The sequence below is a fragment of the Rana temporaria genome, chromosome 1 (assembly GCF_905171775.1).
Source record: "Rana temporaria chromosome 1, aRanTem1.1, whole genome shotgun sequence".
Classification (NCBI taxonomy): Eukaryota; Metazoa; Chordata; class Amphibia; order Anura; family Ranidae; genus Rana; species Rana temporaria.
The window spans coordinates 466,462,689-466,486,115 of NC_053489.1; the positions used below are offsets into that span (position 1 = coordinate 466,462,689).

General features: G+C 41.0%; 1 protein-coding gene across 1 annotated transcript in view; it reads right to left on the reverse strand.

The window, feature by feature from the left end:
- LOC120917148 (all-trans-retinol dehydrogenase [NAD(+)] ADH4-like) overlaps positions 1 to 22,390 on the reverse strand; it is a 46,269-nt gene extending 23,879 nt beyond the window's left edge. Inside the window, exon 1 of the mRNA XM_040328234.1 lies at positions 22,293 to 22,390. Within this exon, the coding sequence (XP_040184168.1) occupies positions 22,293 to 22,310 (18 nt within the window). The 5' untranslated portion in view covers positions 22,311 to 22,390. The remainder of the gene's footprint in view (positions 1 to 22,292) is intronic.
- Between the last annotated feature and the right edge of the window lie 1,037 nt (positions 22,391 to 23,427).

Genomic DNA, 23,427 nt, shown 5'->3' on the forward strand with positions numbered 1-23,427 from the left:
TATTATGTACCCCTACTCATTCACAACAGGTGGCTGAGGTCTGAGGTCTGAGGGCCCCCCTTGTTAAAGGGGGTTTGCAGATTCTGATATGTCACCCTCCTCACCAGTCCAGGGTTGTGGGGAAGAGGCCCTTGCCTTCACTAACATGGGCACAAAGAACCCTGTCCATGTTGAGGGCATGTGGCCTAGTATGGTTCAGGAATGGGGGCTGCAATCTGCCCCCCCACATTTCCCTGCCTGCTGGGCTGCATGCTCCGATAAGGGCCTGGTTTGGCTTTGGATTGGGGGGGGGCTACATGTTTTTTTAAAAAATTAAAGGGCTTGTAAACCACTGAACTTTTTTTTACACCCTGCAAGGTAAAGGCATATTGTGCTAGTATGCATTATGTTAAACTTACCTTAAACAAAGCCCTCCCATGCTGAGATCTCAGAGCTGCAGTGTCCTCTCATCTTCACCCCTCTTGCTTCCAGGTTCTATGACTGGCCTGAGCCACAATGAACGTCACTCTCGCACATGCGCACGGGAGCCAACGGTTATGGCACAAGGCTCGGAAGTCATGGCTGCCCGTTCCTTCAGAGTGCATGCGCCAGTGACGTCACTGGCTGCTAGTAATGTAAATATCTCCTAAACTGTGCCTATTTAGGAGATATTTACACTACCTATAGGTAACCTTATTATAAGCTTATTACCTATAGGTAAAAGTTATAGAGGAAAGTTTACTTCCTCTTTAAAGCTGGCTCTTATTTTGAATACAGTCTACTGGTTGTTAATGACGCTGGCATGTGCTGCATTTTTCTAACTACTAAAATATAGCATCTCTGATAAAAATAGCACATGTGGTATTTTGGTAGCGTTTACTGAATTGCATAAACATTCTTAAACACTTTGAGCTATTTTACAGCCGATCTCAAAGTGGTAGAAACTGTTTCATGAATTGAGACCCAGTATCTGATGTGGTGTAATCAGTGGTAATGCAAAGCACTTTTTGGTGTTCTTCTGAATGATCAGATTTTTAGACCTAGGATTCTTGTTAGCAATGGGCCAGAGCATTAAAGTGGTTGTTACCTTTAAAAAGAATATCAATGTCAGCCCTCTCTTGTATCCAGGCATAACATACTCTGTAAGTGTGTAAGCCTGTAAATACCCTTTTTTCAGCTATATTCGGGCTGATCATGTGACTCCTGACCACTCTCCTACTCCGATCCAGGGCTACAGCAGGAGGGGGCGAGATCTCCTTCTGATGTCAGCCGTGGAGGTCATGTGGACGACCGCCGTACTGGCCACTCAGCCCCTCCTACTGTAGCCCTGGATCAGGAGTCACGTGACCAGCCTAACAAAAAGGTATTTACAGGCTTTGTTTAAAAAAAAAAACACTTACACACTTAGGGCCAGATTCACGTACCTGGGCGCATCTTTGTGCAGGCGTACCCTATCCCATTTACGCTACGCCGCTGCAACTTAGACAGGCAAGTGCAGTATTCACAAAGCACTTGCTCCGTAAGTTGCGGCAGCGTAGCGTAAATTGGCCGGCGTAAGCCCGCCTAATTCAAAGTAGGCTGGTAGGGGGCATGTTGTATGGAAATTATGGAAATTAATCGTGACCCCACGTAAATGACGCGCCTAACGAACGACGCATGCGCGCGCATGCTCAGTATCACGTCGAATTTTCTCCCTAAGTTACGCTGGCTCAATGCTTAGTCGACGTGAACGTAACCTACGCCCATACCCATTCACGTACGACTTACGCAAACAACGTAAAATACGACGCTGTTCCGATGTTTCCGACGTCCATACCTTAACATGACTTACCCCTGCTTTATGAGGGGTAAAGTTACGCCGGTCGTACGCCTTACGTAAACAGCGTATATTAATACGCCGGGCGCAAGTACGTTTGAGAATCGGCGTATCTAGCTCATTTGCATATTTATAATGGGAACGCCGAATGCGTCCAGCGTAACTATGCTCCCACGATACGCCGGCGTAGGCAAGTTACGTCGGACGGCTGAAGCCATGTTTTTGGACGTATCTCGCTTTGTGAATCGGCGTAAAGATGCGACGGCGCACATTTGAAATTAAGGCGGCGTATGTGGAGATACGCCGGCGTACATTGTTTATAAATCTGGCCCCTTGAGTGGGTTATACCTGGATACAAGAGAGACAATTTTTTAACTTTTCTTTTCTACTAATAGTGGCAGGAGGGAAGGTAGATGCAGATGACGGAGGCATGTAAACTGACCACGGTAATCAGGGCTCAGCAGCTATGATTATCGTGGTCAGTACACAGAGGGGGACACAGGAATTGGCAGGATCAACCAGGTTTTTTTTACAGCTTAGAGAGGGGCAGGTTATACAGCACACGCACTGTGCTGTGTAACCTGCTTAAAGGGAACAGGAGCTCTTTTTTTTTTTAGGGTTACAAATACTTTAAAATGGACCTGATTTACTAAAGACAATTTCAAAAGGAATGAACTAAGAGACAAAAAGAGGGTGAAAAATAAGGAGAAAGAAGAGACAAAAAGGCATGGTATGTGGAACAAGAAATACCTTCACCCATTGTTCATTATGGCATGCTGCAAGTCTCACAATATTTTAATCTAGGTGCCCAATGGTATACCAGGCCCATACTATAGTCCCTTATGCCGCATACACACGACCGTTTTTCATGATGAGAAAACTGCCATTTTTTAGATTGGTCGTGAAAACCGGTCGTGTGTATGCTCCATAACAGTTTTCTCGACGAGAAAACTGCCCGCCAAAAAATTAGAACCTGCTCTATTTTTTCTCTTCGTTTTTCCCGTCGTTCTTTTTCTCGTCACTAAAACCGATCGTGTGTATGCTTTTCTGAGGGGGAAAAAAAATTGTGCATGCTCAGAAATTAGCAAAAGCGTCCCAAAGGATGGCGCCATTTGAATGGAACTTCCCCTTTGTAGTGCGGTCGTACGTGTTGTACGTCACCGCGCGTTGCTCGAGCATTTTTTTCCTGAACGTGTGTATGCAAGGCAGGCTTGAGAGAAATCACGATGAATCACGTCGAGAAAAACGTTGTTTTTTAGCATGACAGGAAAAACGATCGTATGTACGTGGCATTAGTCTTGAGTTAGACTATTAACATTACGGTAAATAGATAATAACTTAGATTTGCATCCACAAAGTTAATTTCATATTTAGACTAAGCCCTTCGGCATAACAGATATACAGTAATCTGTGCAGGAAAGAATGTGTGCATTATATATGATTTATCAAATGCACACATCCACACATTCTGAAGGTGGGTGTAGCTAAGATCACGAATAACTGAAATTCTTAGATAGTCTGCTTTTTGTCAAACACTTCTTTGCATAGCAAGAAAAATGTTTCCACTGTAACTTTTTGTAATTGACATTTCTATGTTTCTTAGATGAAGCGGCAACCATTTTAGACTTTTTAAATGCACTTTCTTTCTTTAAGAAATGTTATACATCACAAGATGTTGAGAGATATTACCTTTACAACAATGTAACTACAGTGGAACCTTGGATTACAAGCATAATCCAAAGCACTCGCATATCAAAGCGAGTTTCCCCATAGAAGTCAATGGAAACAAAGATAATTCCTTTCCGTATTGACTTCTATGGCATGCAATACCGCATGTGGCCAGAGGTGGGGGGCGCCGGAGAGCCTCGGAAATACTCGGGGACAGCTCGGCTGATCTCGGAAAGGTGATTCCGAGTGTTTCTAAACGGCTCGGAACCATTCAGAGTGTCACCGGCGCACCTCTGGCCGAATGCGGTACTGCACACCCCATTAGCTTAAATTCTGCTTGTGTTGCGAGACAACACTCGCAAACCGAGTCAGTATTAAAAAAAAAGTTGCTCGTTATTCAAATGCTCGTTAACCACGTTGCTCGTAAACCAAGGTTCCACTGTACCTGCATTTTTTAGACCTACAGTGGTGCAGAAAATGTTCTATTTGTTTAAAATTTTTGTCATGCAATTGGAATAGCAATGGTAGCAGTTTTGCATATGTTTTTGAGGCTGGGTTGGTTTCCCTGCACTCAATTTGCACAGCAGGAGATTGTGACCGGCTCTCTATGGAGAGCTTTGCACAGGATCCCTGTCCGTTTCAGGTACGAATTCAGCCAAAAATGTGGTCTGAATTCGGACCTGAAACGGTGAACGGAGCCGCACCTGACTCTTGCTGTTAGCCACTGCGTGCTCCTATGTGAACCCAGCCTCAAATTCATATTTGTAAGTACAATACACCAATCCCATGCTTTTTATAAATGGCTTATTTAAAATGTAAAAACTGTGAAAGTATATGACTTATGAAACCGATTGGATGACCATGCTATATGCTGACAAGCATTCCACATTTTATATTCTAGGTAGCTTGAATAGCCTGTTGATGTAATTGGTGTAATTATTTGGATTTAACAACTAAAAAAGCTTCTTCAAGCTGAAATAAAAGCTCAAATGCCTGTAAAAGCAGTTTTTTTTTTTATTTATTTTTTGAGCTGCAGTGTGCTTTGGCTTCAACACACATTAAAGCACCTACTGCTTCAACATGCTTTTATGATGTGTTTTTGATGCTTCGGTTGTGCTTCAATGAAGCTTTGGTGGTGCTTCGATGAAGCTTTGGTGATGCTTCGGTAAATCTTTGCAGATGCTTCAGTGTTGTTCTTTTAAAGCTTTGTTGAAGCTTGACAGATGATCCGTGTGCGCGTGTGACTATCTCATGCAATTTCTCTAAAACAAAGCAAAGTTAAAGCTGAATTAAAGCCTCTCAAAAGGCTTCAAGCGAGCTTTGTCATAAACTTCTATGGAGGCTTTGAAGATGCTTTGAAGCACCACTAAAGCGACATGGGGTAAAATCTTTGAAATGAAGTCGAAGCAAAGCAAATGCAAGGTGTAAACAGGACTGTAAGCTAAGAATTGTATTTAGTGGCAGGAGCTTTGACTGGCATTCAGAGAGCTTTAACAAAGCCTGTCCGAAGCCTTGTTTTGAAGCAAGTGTGAATGAGCCCCTATGGTAACAAATTTACAGAGAAAACACTGCAGCCACTGTAGCAGTTGATAAGGTATTAGGGCTCATTTATTTACACTTGCTTCGGCTTCATTGCATATTAAAGCTCCTACTGCTTCTACATGCTTTTTTGATGTGTTGGTGGTGCTTCAGTGATGCTCTTTTGAAGCTTTGTTGTAACTTGGCAGATGCTGTGTGTGTGCGTGTTAATATCTTGCACCTGCAATTTCTCCAAAACAAAGTGAAGCTAAAGATGAATTAAAGCCTCTCAAAAGCCGCAGGTGCTTCAAGGGAGATTTGTCATAGACTTTTATGGAGGCTTTGAAGACGCTTTGAAGCACCACTAAAGCTACACGGGGTATAATTTTTGAAGCAAAGCTGAAGCAAAGTAAACGCAAGTTGTAAATAGGACTGTAAGCTAACTATTTTATTTAGTGACATGAGCTTTGACTAGCCGTAAGAGAGCTTTAACAAGGCCTGTCAGAAGCCCTGTTTTGAAGCAAGTGTAAACAAACCCTTCATTTTTTTATAAAAGAAAAAATTATATTTCATTGTATTACAAAAGTGCAGGTATGTATTGTCATGTTGTGCACATCATGACATCTTTTTTTCTTCTAAAAGAGTGATGCCTCGTACACACGACCGAGAAACTCGACAGGCGAAACACATCGTTTTGCTCGTCGAGTTCCTTGTGAAGCCGTCGAGAAACTTGACAAGCCAATTTTCTCCATTCCCGTCGAGGAAATAGAGAACTTGCTCTCTTTTTGGCTCGTCGAGTTTCTCGACAGTTTCCTCGACGAAAATGTACACACGACCGGATTTTTTCTGCAAAAAAATATCTCTCAGCAAGTTTCTTGCTGGTTTTTGCCGAGAAACTCGGTCGTGTGTACGAGGCCTAAAGGGAAAAGGAATGTTCAGATGCATGTGGTTGTATGTGTTAAAACGCTGCCCTTGCAATCACATGATTGCATTGCCTGATACAAGATTCTAATTTTTCCCTACATGGATTACACTTTTGAACTTTCACCATCTATTGGTTGGTACTTCCTTGTACCCTTATCTAACTAGATAGCTACCATTCCCTTCAGGACCGCCCACTGTATATATACGTTAGGACTTTGACGTTAAATACTGTGGTAAGGGCAGCAGATAGCTGCTACAACCCCAGTATATTTTTACACAGTGGGCGATCCTCTTTCAGATAAAAGTGATCCCAGTGGCAGGTTTGCTACGGGATCACTTTTATGGGTGGCGGGAGGGGTAGCGGCAAAAACGATCCAACCTTCTGGACTCATGGGCAGGAAGTTGAGAGAGGACAAGATGGCCCCAACACAACTCTATGCCCTTGGAGGATCGGAGTGATGTCAAACATTACTTCGGCTCTCCGGACTTAAAGGGCACATTTTTTTTTTTATATGTAAAAGTAATTTTTTTTTTTAAATAAATGTGATATCTGAGGTCTGCTTATTTCTTTTTACAAGGGATGTCTACATTCCTTGTAATAGGAATAACAGTAATAATAATAAAAAAATAAAAATACGCAAGTCGCGCCCTCATATGTAAACGGTGTTCAAACCACACATGTGAGGTATTGCCGTGAACAGGGCCGATCCTAGACAGGGTGCACAGGGTGCATTGCACCCAGGCGCCTGCAGAGGTGAGGGCGCCGAACATCTAACAGACTCTCTAACAGAAGCCCTCTCTGTGTCCATCACAGAGGTCCCCCTCCAGGTCCCAATAATGTACTCTGCTTCTCTTCCTGTATTTTGTTTATTGTTAAGAGATCATGTAAGGATCCCAGGTTAATAAAGACTTTGCGGGGGAGCATCTCTGTGGTTGAGTCATTGCCATAGAAATATTTGTGAAGGGGAGGAGTTAGTAAAATGATGACGCCCATGTGGGGGTGCCAGAAAGATTTCTGCACCCAGGCGCTTGTGACCCTAGGATCGGCCCTGGCAGTGAACATTAGAGCGAGAGCAATAATTATAGCATTAGACCTCCTCTAAAACTCTAAACAGGTAACCTGTAAAAAGCCTGTTAAAGCATCGCCTATGGAAATTTCTAAGTACCGTAGTTTGTTGCCATTCCACGAGTGTGTGCAATTTTAAAGCATGACATGTTGGGTATCAATTTACTCAGTGTAACATCATCTTTCACATTATACAAAAAATTTACAGTTTTCTTATTTTTTTGTTAAAAAAGTGTATTTTTTAACAATTTTTTTTCCCAAGAAATTGCATTTGTAAGACCGCTGCACAAATATAGTGTGACGTAAAGCATTGCAATGATTCCCATTTTATTCTCTGGGGTCTCTGCTAAAAAAATATATATAATTTTTGGGGGTTTTCTAGCAAAAAATACAGATTTTAACTTGAAAACAACAAATGTCAGAAATAGGCCTGGTCCAGAAGTGGTTTATTACTTGCTGACCCACCACAGTACATATTCTGTGGCAGGGAGGCATGTGCAGGCCAAAAACGTTAGCTTAGGAATTCAATAATAACGCACACACTGGATTTGGAACGGTCTGGTAGTCCTTTCTAAGTAGCGGGATTCTTAGCTAATTTTTGTCTAGAGGCACACAGTTAGTAGTATGACACCTATAATCTACTACAGAGGGACAGAGTCAGGCCCCGTACACACGACCAGTTTCCTCGGCAGAATTCAGCTTCCGACCGAGTTTCTGGCTGAATTCTGCCGAGGAAACTGGCCGTGTGTACACTTTCGGCCGAGGAAGCCGACGAGGACCTCGGCGAGGAAATAGAGAACATGTTCTCTATTTCCTCGTTGTTCTATGGGAGCTCTCCTCCCGCCGAGGTCCTCGGCGGCTTCAGGGCTGAACTGGCCGAGGAACTCGACGTGTTTGGCACGTCGAGTTCCTCGGCCGTGTGTACGAGGCCTCAGTGAGTAATGAGCACTTCTCTATTTGGAAGAAAATGTATGTTTTGAGGGGCCTGAAGCTTTTGATTTAATCAAGAGCAAATACACTAGTTGCATTAGAATTAAAAAGTCATTGATGACTATCATGATATTTGATCTCCTGTGCAAAATGTGTTTGAAGTTTTAGGTAGCTGCAGGGGTATCACTAGCATGGGCACCCAAGGTATATGTCCCACATCTCCTGTGGGGTGCCCTAGATCCCCAATGCCACAATCCCCTGCCACTGTAGAAGCCACAATCTCTCCCCAATGACTGCCTGTCACAGACTTCAGAGCCTAGGAAAGCTTATTCTAGGCTGCTTGGCTCGGACATGCAGTAGAGGATTTGTTCTAGGAGGATACATTTTAGGGGGCAAGGATTGGTGCTGAGAGGAGGGATTTTGACGGTTGATTTGTGATGGGGGATCTGTGTGAAGATGATTTGGTTGGAAGGGGGGATTTGGTAGAGGACTAGTGCTGGGGTGTTTGGGGGATAGAAGATTTGTGTTGGGGGGAATTCGGGGGGTAGAGGGTTAGTGCTAGCGAAGGGGATTTAAGGGGAGGTAGAGAAGTGCTGGGGGGGGGAATGGTTTAGCGGAGGACAGGTTTTGTGCTGAGGGGGGAAGGATTTGTGCTGTGGAGGGAGGATTCAGGGGAGAGGATTTGTGCAAGGGAGATTTGGAGGGAGGGCATTAGCTTAAATCGGGATTTGGAGAGGTGATGTTTATTGTTGGGGGCAGGAGAGGATTTGTGCCGGGAGAAGGGGATTTAGGGGAGAGAGGTTCAGTGCTAGGAGGGTGAATTTGAGGGGGCAAAGGATTTTAACTGAGATTGGGATTTGAGAGGGTGAATTTGTGATAAGGGGGGATTTGGGAAAACGTGATTTGTCTGGGATTGGGGGGGGGGGGGGGGGGTAGAAGATTAATGCTGGGTTTGGGCGGTTAGTGGATTTGTGTTGGAGGGGATTTTGGGGGTAAATGGTTAGTGTTGAAGGGAAGGATTTGGAGAAGAAGAGCTGAGCTGTTCTGGGGGGATTTATGTAAGAGAGAATTTGTGCTAGGAAGTGCTAGAAGGTGGAATTTGGGGGGGGGGGTTAATGCTGGGTGCTGGGGTGGAAAATTTTGGGGGGTGACTGCAGCCATTAGCTTGTTTTAACTACTTGAAGTTCAGGATGTTTTAAGGCAACCTACAGATGTGAAGTGGTTAATGAAGTATTCCTTTAAGGTAGGGTTAGAAAAAGTGTTAGCTCTCTATTTTCAATGTACACAAAATCATATGTAATGGGAAAGTTTAATTAAAAAAAAAAAATGATTGTGATAGGGTTTACGCAATGCATATTTTATGGGTACAAAAAGGGTTTTGTTTTGTTAAACCATACCCCTTTAAGCTCCTCCCACTGTTAATGCAATTCAGCTAGTCAAAATCACAATGTCAACAGACGCTTCCAAATGACTAATATTTGGGGACAATAATGATCCACCCCATGTGCTTTTTTCAATTGATTACTTTTACTTTTCTGAAATATGTCAGTTCCAAGGATGTCTACCTGCTATCCCTCTCCTATAGCCATTTGTATGGATGGGGAGACCTTTGAGAAGAAAGATATTTTAGGCTGCATTCACACCTGAGCGTTTTGTAGTTCGAAGCTTAAATATGCTGGAGGAGAAAAAAAATCAACAATTCTGAATGGAGATGGTTCACATCTCAACTCCATGTCGCCTGGATCCAAACGCCTGAAGCTCAAACAAGTTCTGGAGCTTTTTTTTCCGCTCAAATCGGGCAGATTTTGGTGTTTTTGCACGATTTTCTGCTCAAATATATATTTTTTAAATAACATAGTAATAATATATAAATAAATAAATACACAAATAACTTAAAATTATCATAAAAAAGTTAAATAAATGAATATTATGTAATAATATATTAATAAATAATAATTAACCTTAAAAAACCTGAAATATATTATTATTATTATTATTATTATTATTATTATTATTATTATTATTATTATTATTATTAATAATAATAATAATAATAATAATAATAATAATAATAATAATAATAATAAAATAACAATAAACACCCAATCTTAAACAAAAAATACATTACTACTACTACTACTACTACTACTAATAATAATAATAATTATTCATTTTGTGTTAGGGTGTTAAGGTATTTATTATAATTTTATTCTTTAAGGGATAAGGGTTAAAGTCAAGGGTTAATTATTTATTTATTGTCACTTAGTATTAATTTGTTGAATTCATTTATTTTTTATTTATGATTTTTATTTATTTGTGTATTTATTTTACATTTTATTTATTCATTTATTATTATTCATATAATGATAAATACAATCAAATGAAAAGAAATAAAATAATAATAAATAACCCTAACCCCAACTCCTAACCCTAACCTAAACTGAACTCGAACCCCTTTCCCTAATGAAAAAACATTATAATAAATTAATAATAATTATAAAAGAAGAAATAAAAGCTAATGAAAAAGCTAAAAAAGCTGGAATACATAGCAACTAATGATGCAACGGATAATAGTTTTCTCTATTTCCTATTGCTAATAAAAAAAAAAAATGCCAAAGCCCAAAAACGCTGCATACAAACACACAAGTCATGCAAAAAAATGCAAAAAAAGCGCTCAAAGACACTACGTTCAGGTGTGAATGCAACCTTAGGGGTCAAACTGTGCCCACATGTCTAATCTGGCCATGTTACAGCATTCTTGTAAATATTATTTTGAAGGAACTAGCATAGTTTAACTTAATTTGAGAATTAGGCAGATATCACATGTCAAAATCTAAGAAACAAATACAATACCAGGGCGGACTGACCATTTGGGCACTCGGGCACTGCCCCAGAGCCCCGTGCCACTAGGGGGCCCCATCAGGGTTGCCAGCCTCAGTAAAACCAGTGACAGTGTGTAAAAATCTGTGTTTTAAAAAAAAAAATCCCAAGATTATAGCTGCCCTGTCCAGTACCTTTTCAGTGTGTGTATGTATATTCTGTGTGTATGTATACTGTGTGTCTGTGTGTCTGTATACTTTGTATGTATACTGTATGTGTGTGTATACTGTGTGGCCCCATAATCTATTGCCTGGGGGTCCCATAATCTCCTATTGCTCGGGGGCCCCATGAGTTGTCAGTCCGCGCCTGTACAACACGTATTTTATTTAAATGGACATGCAAATAAAAGAAAGACCCTACAGTAATATTTAGGAATACCATTATATGTTTTTCCTTTTGTGGTGATAATGTCTTTTCATTTCTGCTCCGCACTTATCACACTCCTGCATACCTCCCTACTTGTTAGGCTGGAAACAAGGGACACCTATGTAGGTATGTAGGGCAAAAGTCTGTAGGCATAGGACACACCCCCTGACACGCCCCCTTAATGGAGAATTATACAAAAAAAATATTAGTTAAACCCATAAGTGTTTTTTTTTTTTTTTTTACCATTACTATTCCTTTATAATGGCTTTTGAAATTTACAAATGTAGCAATTTAGAAATTGGATGAACAGTTTAGTACTGGGAAACACTTTTTGAATTTTATATACCGTATTTATCGGCGTATATCGCGCACTTTTTTGCCCTGAAAATCAGGGCAAAATCGTGGGTGAGCGATATACGCCGAAACCCGCTTTCTCGCGCCGAGTTTTGAATACTGCGCCGACATATACCGAGCGCAGTACACTCAGGATTGGGGCTCACTATAGGGGTGCGCGGTATATGCGGGAGCGCGTTATACCGCGATAAATACGGTACACCTTATTTTCAAAATGAGGGACAAATGAGGAGGAAAGAGGGACGTTATTCAAAATCAGGGACAGTTGGGAGCTATGCTCCTTTTATTGTCAGTCTATCACTGTTGGGAAAATTCAAGATTGCTCTATGGAACAGTCTTATTGGCCAACTGACGATATTGAAACTTGCATGTAGCTTGTAATTAAACGTGGTAATTAAAGGGGTTGTATGGCTTTGTTTAAATAACAAACATGTTATACTTACCTCCACTGTGCAGTTAGTTTTGCACAGTGGCCCCGATCCTGGTCTTCTGCGGTCCTCAGCGGGTGTCTCGGCTCCTCCCCGCAAGCGCTATTCCCCTTCATGGGAAGCTCGATCCCAAGGGGGTTAGCTTGCGGGCACGCTCGGCTATAGCTGCCGACTGTATGACTCGGCCCCTGCATGCCGCATTATTGGACGTGATTGGCAGCAGCGCGAGCCGATGGCTGTGCTGCTATCAATCTTGGGCTGGGGGGCCCAAGAGTGCAAGGTGCATAGGATGCAAAGACAAATAGACTGTGCACTTTTCAAAGAGCAGTTGCTCCAGAGCTTAGTAAATGAGCAGAAGCTCTGCTGACCTCCATCATCCAATCACGTGCAAGCAAAAATGCTGTTTATTTATTTTCCTTGCATGTGATTGGGTACTCTTTGCAAAGTGAACATTTTCCTCATTTACTAAGCTCTAGAGCAACTGCACTTAGAGGGCAACTTTGCAAAATGCACAGTCTATTTGCCTTTAGTAAATCAAACCCAATATGTTTATAAAATATTCTTAGACTGTGTATTATTTTACAAACTAAAGTTTTCATGATATCTACAATTGCTGGCAACATTAAATACTTTCTTTGCTTTTGGCCTCATGCACACACCAACTGTGAGTACTGTCACTTCCTCCAAAGAATGATACTTCACTGCAACCTGATCTCATACTAAAGCAAGAGGACATAGCCTAAGCAGAATCCTAAACATCAAAAGGATTGATTTACTAAAGGCAAATAAATATCTTAGTAAATGAGGTAAAGCTTCATTTTACAATATATACCTAATCACATGCAGGGCCGGATTAACAATGGGGCTGATGGAGCTGCAGCTCCAGGCCCCTTTCTCAAGATAGGCCCATTTGCCCAAAAAAAAAAAAAAAAAAAAAATTTTTTTTTTTAAGAATTTTTTTTTTTTTTAAGATCGAATTTGGGGGGTTGTAGCTCGATGACCAGAGGTCACAGAAACCCCACATTTGGGGGTAGGCATGGGAAGAGCTACCCCACAACTGGTTAAAATATGGGACGGCTATCATTTATGGTTTCCGGAGATACGGGCCTGCTTGCACAGCCTGTCAGAAGCTACATTCAGAGCGGCCAATATAAATACAAGCTGACACACTACAGCAGACTGATAGGATCACAGTGCTTATAATAATTATTTGTATATTACTCATGGTAATTAACCCCTTGCCACCCAGGCCAATTCTGACACTTCTCTACTACATGTAAAAATCATCATTTGTTTTTTGCTAGAAAATTACTCTATTGTGGTCTTTGCACTTTTTATGTTGCAGGGTACAGAGCTGCACGATTCTGGCTAAAATGAGAATTGCAATTTTTTTGCTTAGAAGATAGATCACGATTCTCTCACGATTGTTGCGGCGTAACATCATCTTTCACATTAAAACAAAAAAATGGGCTAACTTCACTGTTTTGTTTTTATGGTTTTTATTATTCATTGAAGTGGGAAAATGCAGTGTGACATAACATATTGCAGCAATAGCCATTGTATTCCCTAGAGTCTCTGCTAAAATATATATAAGGTTTGGCAGTTCCAAGTAATTTTCTAGCAAATAATATTGCTTTCTAACTTAAGAAACAAGTGTTGGACTTTAAGTGGTTAAATTTAGTTACAATGTTAGTTAGTTACAATGTTTCATTTTGTTTACAAACTTCGCAGACTGCCCAGATTTTTTCTTTACACACAGAAGTGTATCCCTTTGATCTAAGAAGGAAGTGTCAGTTACAATGTTTCCTGTTAAAAACTTGGCAGACTGCCCAGATATTTTCTTTTGACAGCTGAAAGTCTCTCCACTTGTTATATGAAAGAATCAGCAAACTCTGCATTGAAGATCGTCAGGGGGGTTGAATCGAGATCACGATTTTTTAACGATTAATTGTGCAGCTCTAGCACGGTATTTGCGCAGCAATTTTTCAAACATGTTTTTTTGGAAAAAAATGTTTCATTCATTAAAAAAACAATTAGTTAGTTAAGTTAGCACAATTTTTTTTGGTATCCTAAGCGATGCTTTACATTTTTTTAGGTTACATGTTTAGAGTTACAGAGGAGGTCTAGTACTAGAATTTTTGTTCTCGCTCTAACGATCGTGGCGTATGTAACCTGTGTGTATCTGGCTCTGATACTACCAGTGCCTACCCAGCCACTGACTAGTATCTCTCCCCAGCCTGTCCCCACACACCCTCTCACCTGCTGACCTGTGGATGGGGGAATCACTCCTGCAGTGTTATTGTGTTCTGCCAGTGCGTACAATGATCAGTGTTGCCAACTATAGCTGGCAGCACTGATTGATTTAAGAAAAAAAAAACAGGCTGGTTGTACTCAAGTTGATTAATAGATTGACTTGTGTAAAACCAGCAACCCATACATAGATTGACTATGGCTGGTCTCTGCATAATTGGCATAATTTCAATCCATGTATGACCCGCTTAACCACTACTCAGTCCCTAAATATCCTTCCACTCCTGTACATAGTGCTCACTGTCATACTCTCCACACTCCTCTCCTGTACATAGTGCCCACTGTCATACTCTCCACACTTCTCTCCTATACATAGTACCCACTGTCATACCCTACACACTCCTCTCCTGTACATAGTGCCCACTGTCATACCCTCCACACTCCTCTCCTATACATAGCGCCCACTGTCATACCCTTCACACTCCTCTCCTGTACATAGTGCCTGCTGTCATACACTTCTCTCCTGTACTTAGTGCCCACTGTCGCACCCTCCACACTCCTCTCCTGTACATACTGCTCACTGTCATACCCTCCACACTCCTCTCCTATACATAGTGCCCACTGTCATACCCTCCACACTCCTCTCCTATACATAGAGCCCACTATCATACCGTCTACATTCCTCTCCTGTACATACTGCCCACTGTCATACCCTCCACACTCCTCTCCTGTACATACTGCCCCATCATACCCTCCACACTTCTCTCTGGTACGTACTACCCTCTGTCATACCCCCTCACTCTTCCTGTACATACTGCCCATTGTCATACCCTTCACACTCCTCTCCTGTACATAGTGCTTTTTTCCGTACCCTTTGTACTCCTCTCCTGTACATAGTGCCCACTGTTAGACCCTCCACATTCCTCTCCCTCACCTGCACATACTTCCCACTTATATACCGTCCATACTCCTTCCCTATGTCGCTTACCCACAAAAACAGTTCTTTAAAATTATACTGAATATCCTCAATGTTACCAGCTCTAGAATGGAAACACTTTTGTTAGTTCAACTAAAGGAAATATCAGTTCTCATATTTGTTCTGCCCCATTATTAGTACTCATTTAATTTTGTGATTACTACTATGATGTATAGAGGAACATCGGGGATCTCAGCTACTCTAAATATAGCACTTATATAAAAAAGTGGCCCTGAAAATATTTTTTAAATGTTGGCAACTGTGCACTTAGGCACTGCCCAAGGGCCACCGTCCACCGGGTCAGTAGGGGGCCCCATGAGAGGCTCCTGGGATCCTGTGATAATAAAGCGGTAGTAAACTTTCCTGACATTACTACTTTTTAGAGGCCCTGGGGTAGGTTATGCCACAATGTACAAGTATGCACAGCATATTAGCACATTAGTGTACACTTCAATTTTCAGACTGAGCCCTCCAGTGCTGCGATGAATCAGGCGGGGCCTGGACACTTCCATCTTCACCCGGTCTTCCTTCTGGGTTCTGTGCCTTTGGTCACTTGCCTTGGCTGGGCTGCGTTCATGTCATTCCCACGCATTTATTTATTATTTATTACACCCCATTCACACCTCCGCGACAAAACGCCCGACGCCGGCCGCTCGTGCCGCTGGAGGGGAGAATTCCCATTGCTGTCTATGAGATGGTTCACATCTCATAGACGCCGTACACCTGCGGCATGAAAAAAAGTCCCGGACCCTTTTTTTCAGGCGGCATTGGCATTCGGCCATACAAAGCAATAGGAAGGATTTGTAAAAAAAAAGTTACACTATTCGCGGCAAAATACGCCGCGTACGCGGCGTTACTTGTCGCGGAGGTGTGAATGCAGCCTAAAAGGCCCCACCAAAATCCTCAGCACCAGGCCCATGATGTTCTTAATCTGGCCCTGATCACATGCAAGGAAGATAAAAAAAAACTAAAGTGACCCCACCAATGACGCTGTATTGCTCCACAACAACCAGTTCAGATTGAAACTTTCAGTCTCCAACTGGTATTTTTGATTTCAGATTCTAATGCTTCTGTTCTGCAGAACTATGCCTCCTCATCTCTCCTGTTTATGGCAGATGACGCCTGGACTCACTGGAAACTATTCAGAGCACAGCGAGAGAAACTGTTAGCTTGTGTTAATGATTGTGGGTGAAGAGGCCCACACAAAACACAAATCAACAACAGTACAAGACAGTTACTACCCTATATCTCAGAAAGACTAGTGTAGTAGCTGGATTGTGTCTTTGTGAATGAAAGCACACCTTTTTACCTGCAATCTGTTACCATAACATCACAAGCTGACAGTTTTAGTCTCTGTGCTCTGAATAGCTGGAGGCCGGTCCAGGTTCAGTCTGCAATACACTGTAAACAAAGTGCAACGTGTGTAAAGTCTTTTCCCTGCATATTGTATGTGTGTGCATGCAGCGCATATGTATATTGTATGCATGTATATGTATGCAGTGTGAATAATGTATGTTGGTTGAATGTCTGTGCATGCAATAACTATGTATGTTGGATGCATGTTCATGTTGTGTGTTTATACAGTATGCTGCATGTGAATGCATGCAGCGTGTATGCATGTTGTATGCATGTGCATGCAGTGTGCATATATGTTGCATGTGTGTTTTATGTATATGTATGCAGTATGTTTATATGTTGTATGTATGTGCATGCATACATGCAATGTTTTATGTATATGCATGCAGATTGTATGTATGGTGTATGTGTTTGCAGTGTGTATGTTTGTTGCATGTATGTGTATATGTATGTTGCACATAATGTTTATGCAGTGTGTATTTATGTTGCATGTATGTGTATGCAGTGTGTATGGGTGTTGTATGTATATGCATACAGTGTGTAATGTAAATATGTTGTATGTATGTGCATGCAGTGTGTAACTATGTTGTATGCATGTATGTGTAGGCATATTGCATGTGTGTATATACAGTGTGTACGTATGTTGCATGTATGTGTATGCAGTGTGTATGTATGTTGTATGCAATGTATACATTTTGCATGTACTTTATATGTATGCAGTGTGTGTATATATGTTGTAATTATGTATGTCCAGTGTATATTATTTTTTCATGTATGTATATGTAGTGTGTGTATGTTGCATGTATGTGTATGCAGTGTGTAAGGGTGTTGTATGTATATGCATGCAGTGTGTATACATGTTTTATGTATGTGCATGCAGTGTGTATGCATGTGCAGGCATATTGCATGTATGTGTATGTATGCATATTGCATGTATGTGTATGTATGCATGTTGCATGCATGTGTATGCAGTGTTAGTGTATGCTACATGCGTGTATATGTATGCAATGTATACAGTATGTATGTTGCATGTACTTTATGTGTATGCAGTGTATATATATATGTTGTAATAATGTATGTGCAGTGTATATGAATATGTATATATATGCAGTGTGTGTGTTGCATGTATGTGTATGCAGTGGGTATGTATGCATGCATTCATTTGTATGCAATGTGTATGTATGCTACATGCATGTGTATTCATTGTATATGTATGTTGCAATTGTGTGTGTATTATATATGTATGTTGCATGTATGTATATTGCACATGTGTGTATACAGTGTGTGTGTTTGTTGCATGTGTGTGCATGCAGGGTGTATGCATGTTACATGTATGTGCATGGTGTGTATGTATATTGTATGTATGTTGAATGGGTATGCAATGTATATGCATGCTGCATGTATGTGTATGCAGTGTGCATGTCTGTTGTATGCATGTGTAATTGTATGCATTGTGTATATATGTTGCATGTATATGTATGCTGTAATTATGTGAGTACAGTGTATATGTATCTTATTATTATTATTACATATACAATACAAAAGGGTTAGAAGGTTGTATGCATGTGTATATATGTTCATTGGTGGTACTGCTGTTCTATGTATGTATAGAATGTTGGTGGTGAAAGAATCACAGGGAGTGCGGTGCGGTGTGCTGTATATATTTCTGACTCCTGAACTATGTACATCACATACACCTGACCCCTGCACACTGTGCATTGACCACATCCAAGTGTATGACTTTGTAACGCAGATGTGCTAAAGTGACAACAGAATACTTGAGGTTAGAAAATATGAAGCAGCAGGATGGAAACATTTTCTCAAACAAACACATTTCTAACAATGTAATTGCATTCATTTCAAAATCTAATGTGAAAACAAATGAGATTTTGAAGTACTTTTAAAGGACATTTGTCATGTCATCATATGTACGGAGAATTTTTATATGATTGTTTGTACAAATATTCATACAAGCTTGTGCTTGAAAATCTACTGGTGTATGGCCTGTAGTTGATGAGCACCAAACAACTTGTGAGAGGAATTAAAAGCTAGATAAGCGACTCGAAAGAGGTTTTGCAGGCAGGAGTTTGGAAAGTTGAGTAGGAGTAAGTAGACGCTAGATTGGTACTGACAGGAGTAGAATCTGAGGAGCGTGAGTAGAGATGGACACCAAAGGTAAAATGGTTACTAATGAATGTTCAAACCTTTTCTGGAACCTATATCTCCACCACCTGCTTTTGCAGATACTCAGTCACTACAAATAATTCCTGATACCCTGGTCCCTGACACATTATGAGGATTTATGAGCGTCTCAGGCCTCGTACACACGACAGAGTTTCTCGGCAAAAACCAGCAAGAAACTTGCTGGGAGATATTTTTTTGCTGAGGAAACCGGTCGTGTGTACATTTTCGTAGAGGAAACTGTCGAGAAACTCGACGAGCCAAAAAGAGAGCAAGTTCTCTATTTCCTCGACTGGGAATGGAGAAACTTGCCTTGTCGAGTTTCTCGACAGCCTAACAAGGAACTCGACGAGAAAAACTATGTGTTTTGACAGTCGAGTTCCTCGGTCGTGTGTACGAGGCTTCAGGCTCTGCAGAATTCTTCATAAACATGTAGGTTGGACTAGATCACTAGATGGACTTGTGTCTTTTTTCAACCTTGCCTACTATGTAACTATGTACTCTTGGGATGGTATGTTAATGCATTATGTCAACAGAGAGGGAGAGCCAGGAGGATTGAGGATACCCCGGAAACATTTTAGAGGAAAAATTGTTCCAAGAGTTTTCTAACCTCATTGGTTGTTTGTGGAAAGCAGATAGAGCCCTGGTTCACACTGGGCTGCGGGAGTGAAGCCGTGCGATCTCGCACGATTTCACTCCCGCTGGCAGTCCCGATTTCGGCCGTGATTTAAGAGACATCTGTGCAGGTTTCTGCACAGATGTCTATGTAAATCGCGGCCCTAAATCGCAAGAAGTAGTACAGGAACTACTTTTTGAAATCGGTGCAGCGCCGCAGATGCGGCGTCGCGCCGATTAGGACAGTGTCATTGCCGACAATTGCCGGCAAATGCCGCCGATTTGAGATGCAATTTCACAAGTGAAATCGCATCTCAAATCGAAGCAAATCGTACCCAGTGTGAACCTGGGCAGATAGCTAATAACTATTACCAGGCTGGACAACATTATTTAATATCTATTGCCCTAGCAAGCATAACAACACAGAGGTCCAACTGTCACTTTCAAGATTAGAAGGAAATATTTTCTAAAAATGTTCAGTATTCTTATAATTTTACATTTTATGTTTCAATCTAAAATGTAATAAACTCATTGACTGCTTGTGGAAAGCAGATAGACAGCCGATAGCTGTTACCAGGCTGGGCGACATTATCTCATATCCATTGCCTGAGGCTGGATTCACACCTATGCAGTTTTAGTGCTTTTTGCATTTTGCAGATTTGCTGTACAGTCCATTTAACATGGTTTCCTATGGAACATGATATGTGGTGCAAATCTGCAAAATGCAAAAAGCACAAAAAATGCATAGGTGTGAATCCAGCCAGAGGCCTCGTACACACGACCGTTTTCCTCGACAGAATCCATCAAGAAACTTGGTGGCAGAGCTTTTTTGCTGAGGAAAACGGTCGTGTGTATGTTTTTCGTCGAGAAAACTGTCATGGAACTCCACGAGAAAAAAAGAGAACAAGTTCTCTTTTTTCTCGTCGGGAGTCTCAATTTCCTTGTCGTGTTTCTCGTTGGGTTGGTTTACGACGAGAAACACGTTCATGTGTATGCTTAGAAACCCGCGCATGCTCAGAATAAAGTATGAGATGGGAGCGTGCCTTCGGTAAGAGTAGGGTTTGTAATGGAGATACCACATTTGTCACGCTGTAACAGACTGAAAAGCGTGAATCGTCTCTCACCAAACTTTTACTTAACACGCAGTAACATGAGATTAGCAAAAGCAGCCCCAAGGGTGACGCCAGTGAAATCAAACTTTCCCTTTATAGTGCCGTCGTACGTGTTGTACGTCACCGCGTTTGAGAACGCCAACATTTTGTCTTGACAGTGTGTACGCAAAGAAAGCTTGTCAAGATTCTCGACAAGCCTAACAAGGAACTCGTCGAGGAAAACGATGTTTCCTTTACGACGAGTTCCTCGGTCGTGTGTACGAGGCCTTAGGGCCAGTTCACACCAGATGCAGTTCCGTGCAGTTCCGTTTTTTCTGCACCAATACAGTCAGTTCCGGTCAGTTTCCGGTCAGTTTCTGCACCGGAAACTGACCAGAAACTGACTGCATGGTGTTATCTAGAGCCATTGGAATACATGGAAAATACTGTGCATGCATTTTTAGTGCAGAAAAAAATGCGCATGGAACTGAACGGAACTGCGTCTGGTGTGAACTGGCCCTTAGGCAAGCATACATTTCAGAAGTCCAACTGTCACTTTCAAGATTAGCATGAGATATTTTCTAAAAATGTTCAGTTCAGTATAGTTTTACATTTTAATTTTCAATATTACATTTTTTTTTATAATAAAAAAACATCTTGATTAAAAGAGACATTTAGGCTCCGTTCACAAGTAGGCGTGGCTATTTTTCAGGCGTTTTTGTACAGACGTTTTGAAGCTCAATAGGTGACCAATGTAAAAGCAGTAAAATGCTTGTAATCTGCCAAAAAAGAACCTCACTTTTTTGAGCGACGGGCGTTTTGCGACAGCGCGCTCAGATGTGAACAAAGGCCACTGAAATTAATGAGATTTTTCTTGTTTTTAATGCTGAGGCTTATGGCCCGTACACACGATCCGAATATCGGACGAAAACGATCGCCTGATGAAAGATCGTACGATTTTTGGATCGTGTGTACACTACTTTCGAGAGCCGATCACGACAGTTCATCCGATATTATTCGATCGGACATGCACGAAAATTTTCCTCGTACGATGTCAGATCGTACGATTTTCGTTTAGTCAGTACAGTTGTCGTCTGAAAATACAATACAAATACATTACAACACATGACATCACTTCCGATTATTTTTGTTCGGTTATAACGAGAATTTTCGTGACTCTAATAACCTATTTAATTTTACTTGCGACTATTAAGCGAAAAAAGTAGTACGATCAGTCGTACGATATTCGGATCGTGTGTACGGGCCATTAGGCTGGATTCACACCTTTGCATTTTGCAGAATTGCACTACAGAACGTGTTCCATAGGAAACCATGTTAAATGGACAAGAGTGCAAATCTGCAAAATGCAAAAAGCGCTTAAAATGCATAGGTGTGAATCCAGCCTTAGAGCAGAAAAATGCCCAAAAACGCCTAGATGTGAACGGAGCCTAAATGTATTTGTACATGCAGTTCACACTTTCTGCTGCTATCACTTTACCCAAAGTTTACTCCTTGTGTGTTATCTGCCTGGTTGAGTATAGGAAATAATTCTGCACTGTAGGATTGTGATACATTAAGGCTGGATTCACACTTATGCAGTTTTAGTGCTTTTTGCATTTTGCAGATTTGCACTACAGTCCATTTAACATGGTTTCCTATGGAACACGTTCTGTAGAGCAAATCTGCACAAAAAATGCATAGGTGTGAATCCAGTCTTAGAGGTGCAGACCAGCCACTTACTTCTAAAATACACAGAAAACATTTAAATATCAGTACACTCAGTTAGATTTTTTTTTTTCAATCCCTGATTCATGATGACAAATTTAGGGTGATTGCAAGTTACATTTTTGAAAATAAACAGGATATTTAATAGCAAACAAGTAAACTTTCTTACTTGCCCAACTGTGCTCATTGTGACGTCTCTGTTGATGTTGGATGTGCAGGCTGCTTTCTCCAAGTGCACGGAATACTGCCTGATATGGTTTAAATATCCCACTGTTTCTCCAGCCCCCAACCCTCCCATGCCTCTCCTCCCTTGCTATTACTATACTACAGTACAGATAACACAGATGTCATAAAAAGGCACCACTGCTCATAAACATAAACGTGACTTAAGCTATTGTTAAGGAGCAAGGCTGTATTGATCTTATAAAAAAGAGACCTTTACCCTGATTACATTATGCAGCAACGAGAAGTTGGCTGAACTGCTAAAGAAGATGCAGAAGTAAAAAAAAAATAGTAAGCAACCGCAATTTTTTTACCATTTTTATCAGTACAATATATATATTTTTTTATGCATCTAAATCTAGGTGTGTTGTTCATTATGTGCCCATGCACGCATCTGCATAAAACTCAGTAAACCTGTGCTGTATTCAGATCCATAATATCAAAATAGAAACATCTGTGCCCAAGGTCTGTAATTTTATATGCAGGCATACCCCACTTTTAAGTATGCAATGGGGGTTTATTTACTAAAGGTGGAAAGTGCAAAATCAGGCTCACTTCTGCATAGAAACCAATGAGCTTCTAACCCCAGCTTCTTCAGTTAATCTCCCTGGCGGTATGATTATGTCAGGTTTTTGATGCTGAAAGCGGTACAATTATTTTGCATGCAAATTTGGCGTTTTATATTGTAGACCTGTAATTCTTAGAAATAACTCACTTAAATCTGTCCAAACAAGAGTCTAGTAGACATCCCGGGTATGATAAAGTTTGAAACACAAAATCATAAATTATAATATAATAAATAACTATAAATAATTATAACAAATAATAATATAATAATAATGTAGCGGGACATCCTGTCAGAGTCTAATGACAAGCCTGAATCCCCACTGGAACGTTATCCACGTTGTAAATATGTAAGATACCTTTAAGGAGTTATGCATTGTGGGACTGCAAGTAGCGGGAGATATGGACTCCATTGACTCTTGGGAGAAATAGACTACACTTCCCACAATGCCCTGCATTATCGGACCATGTGACACCTCCGCACATACTTATGGGGGAGGTTACTTAAGGAAAGGGAG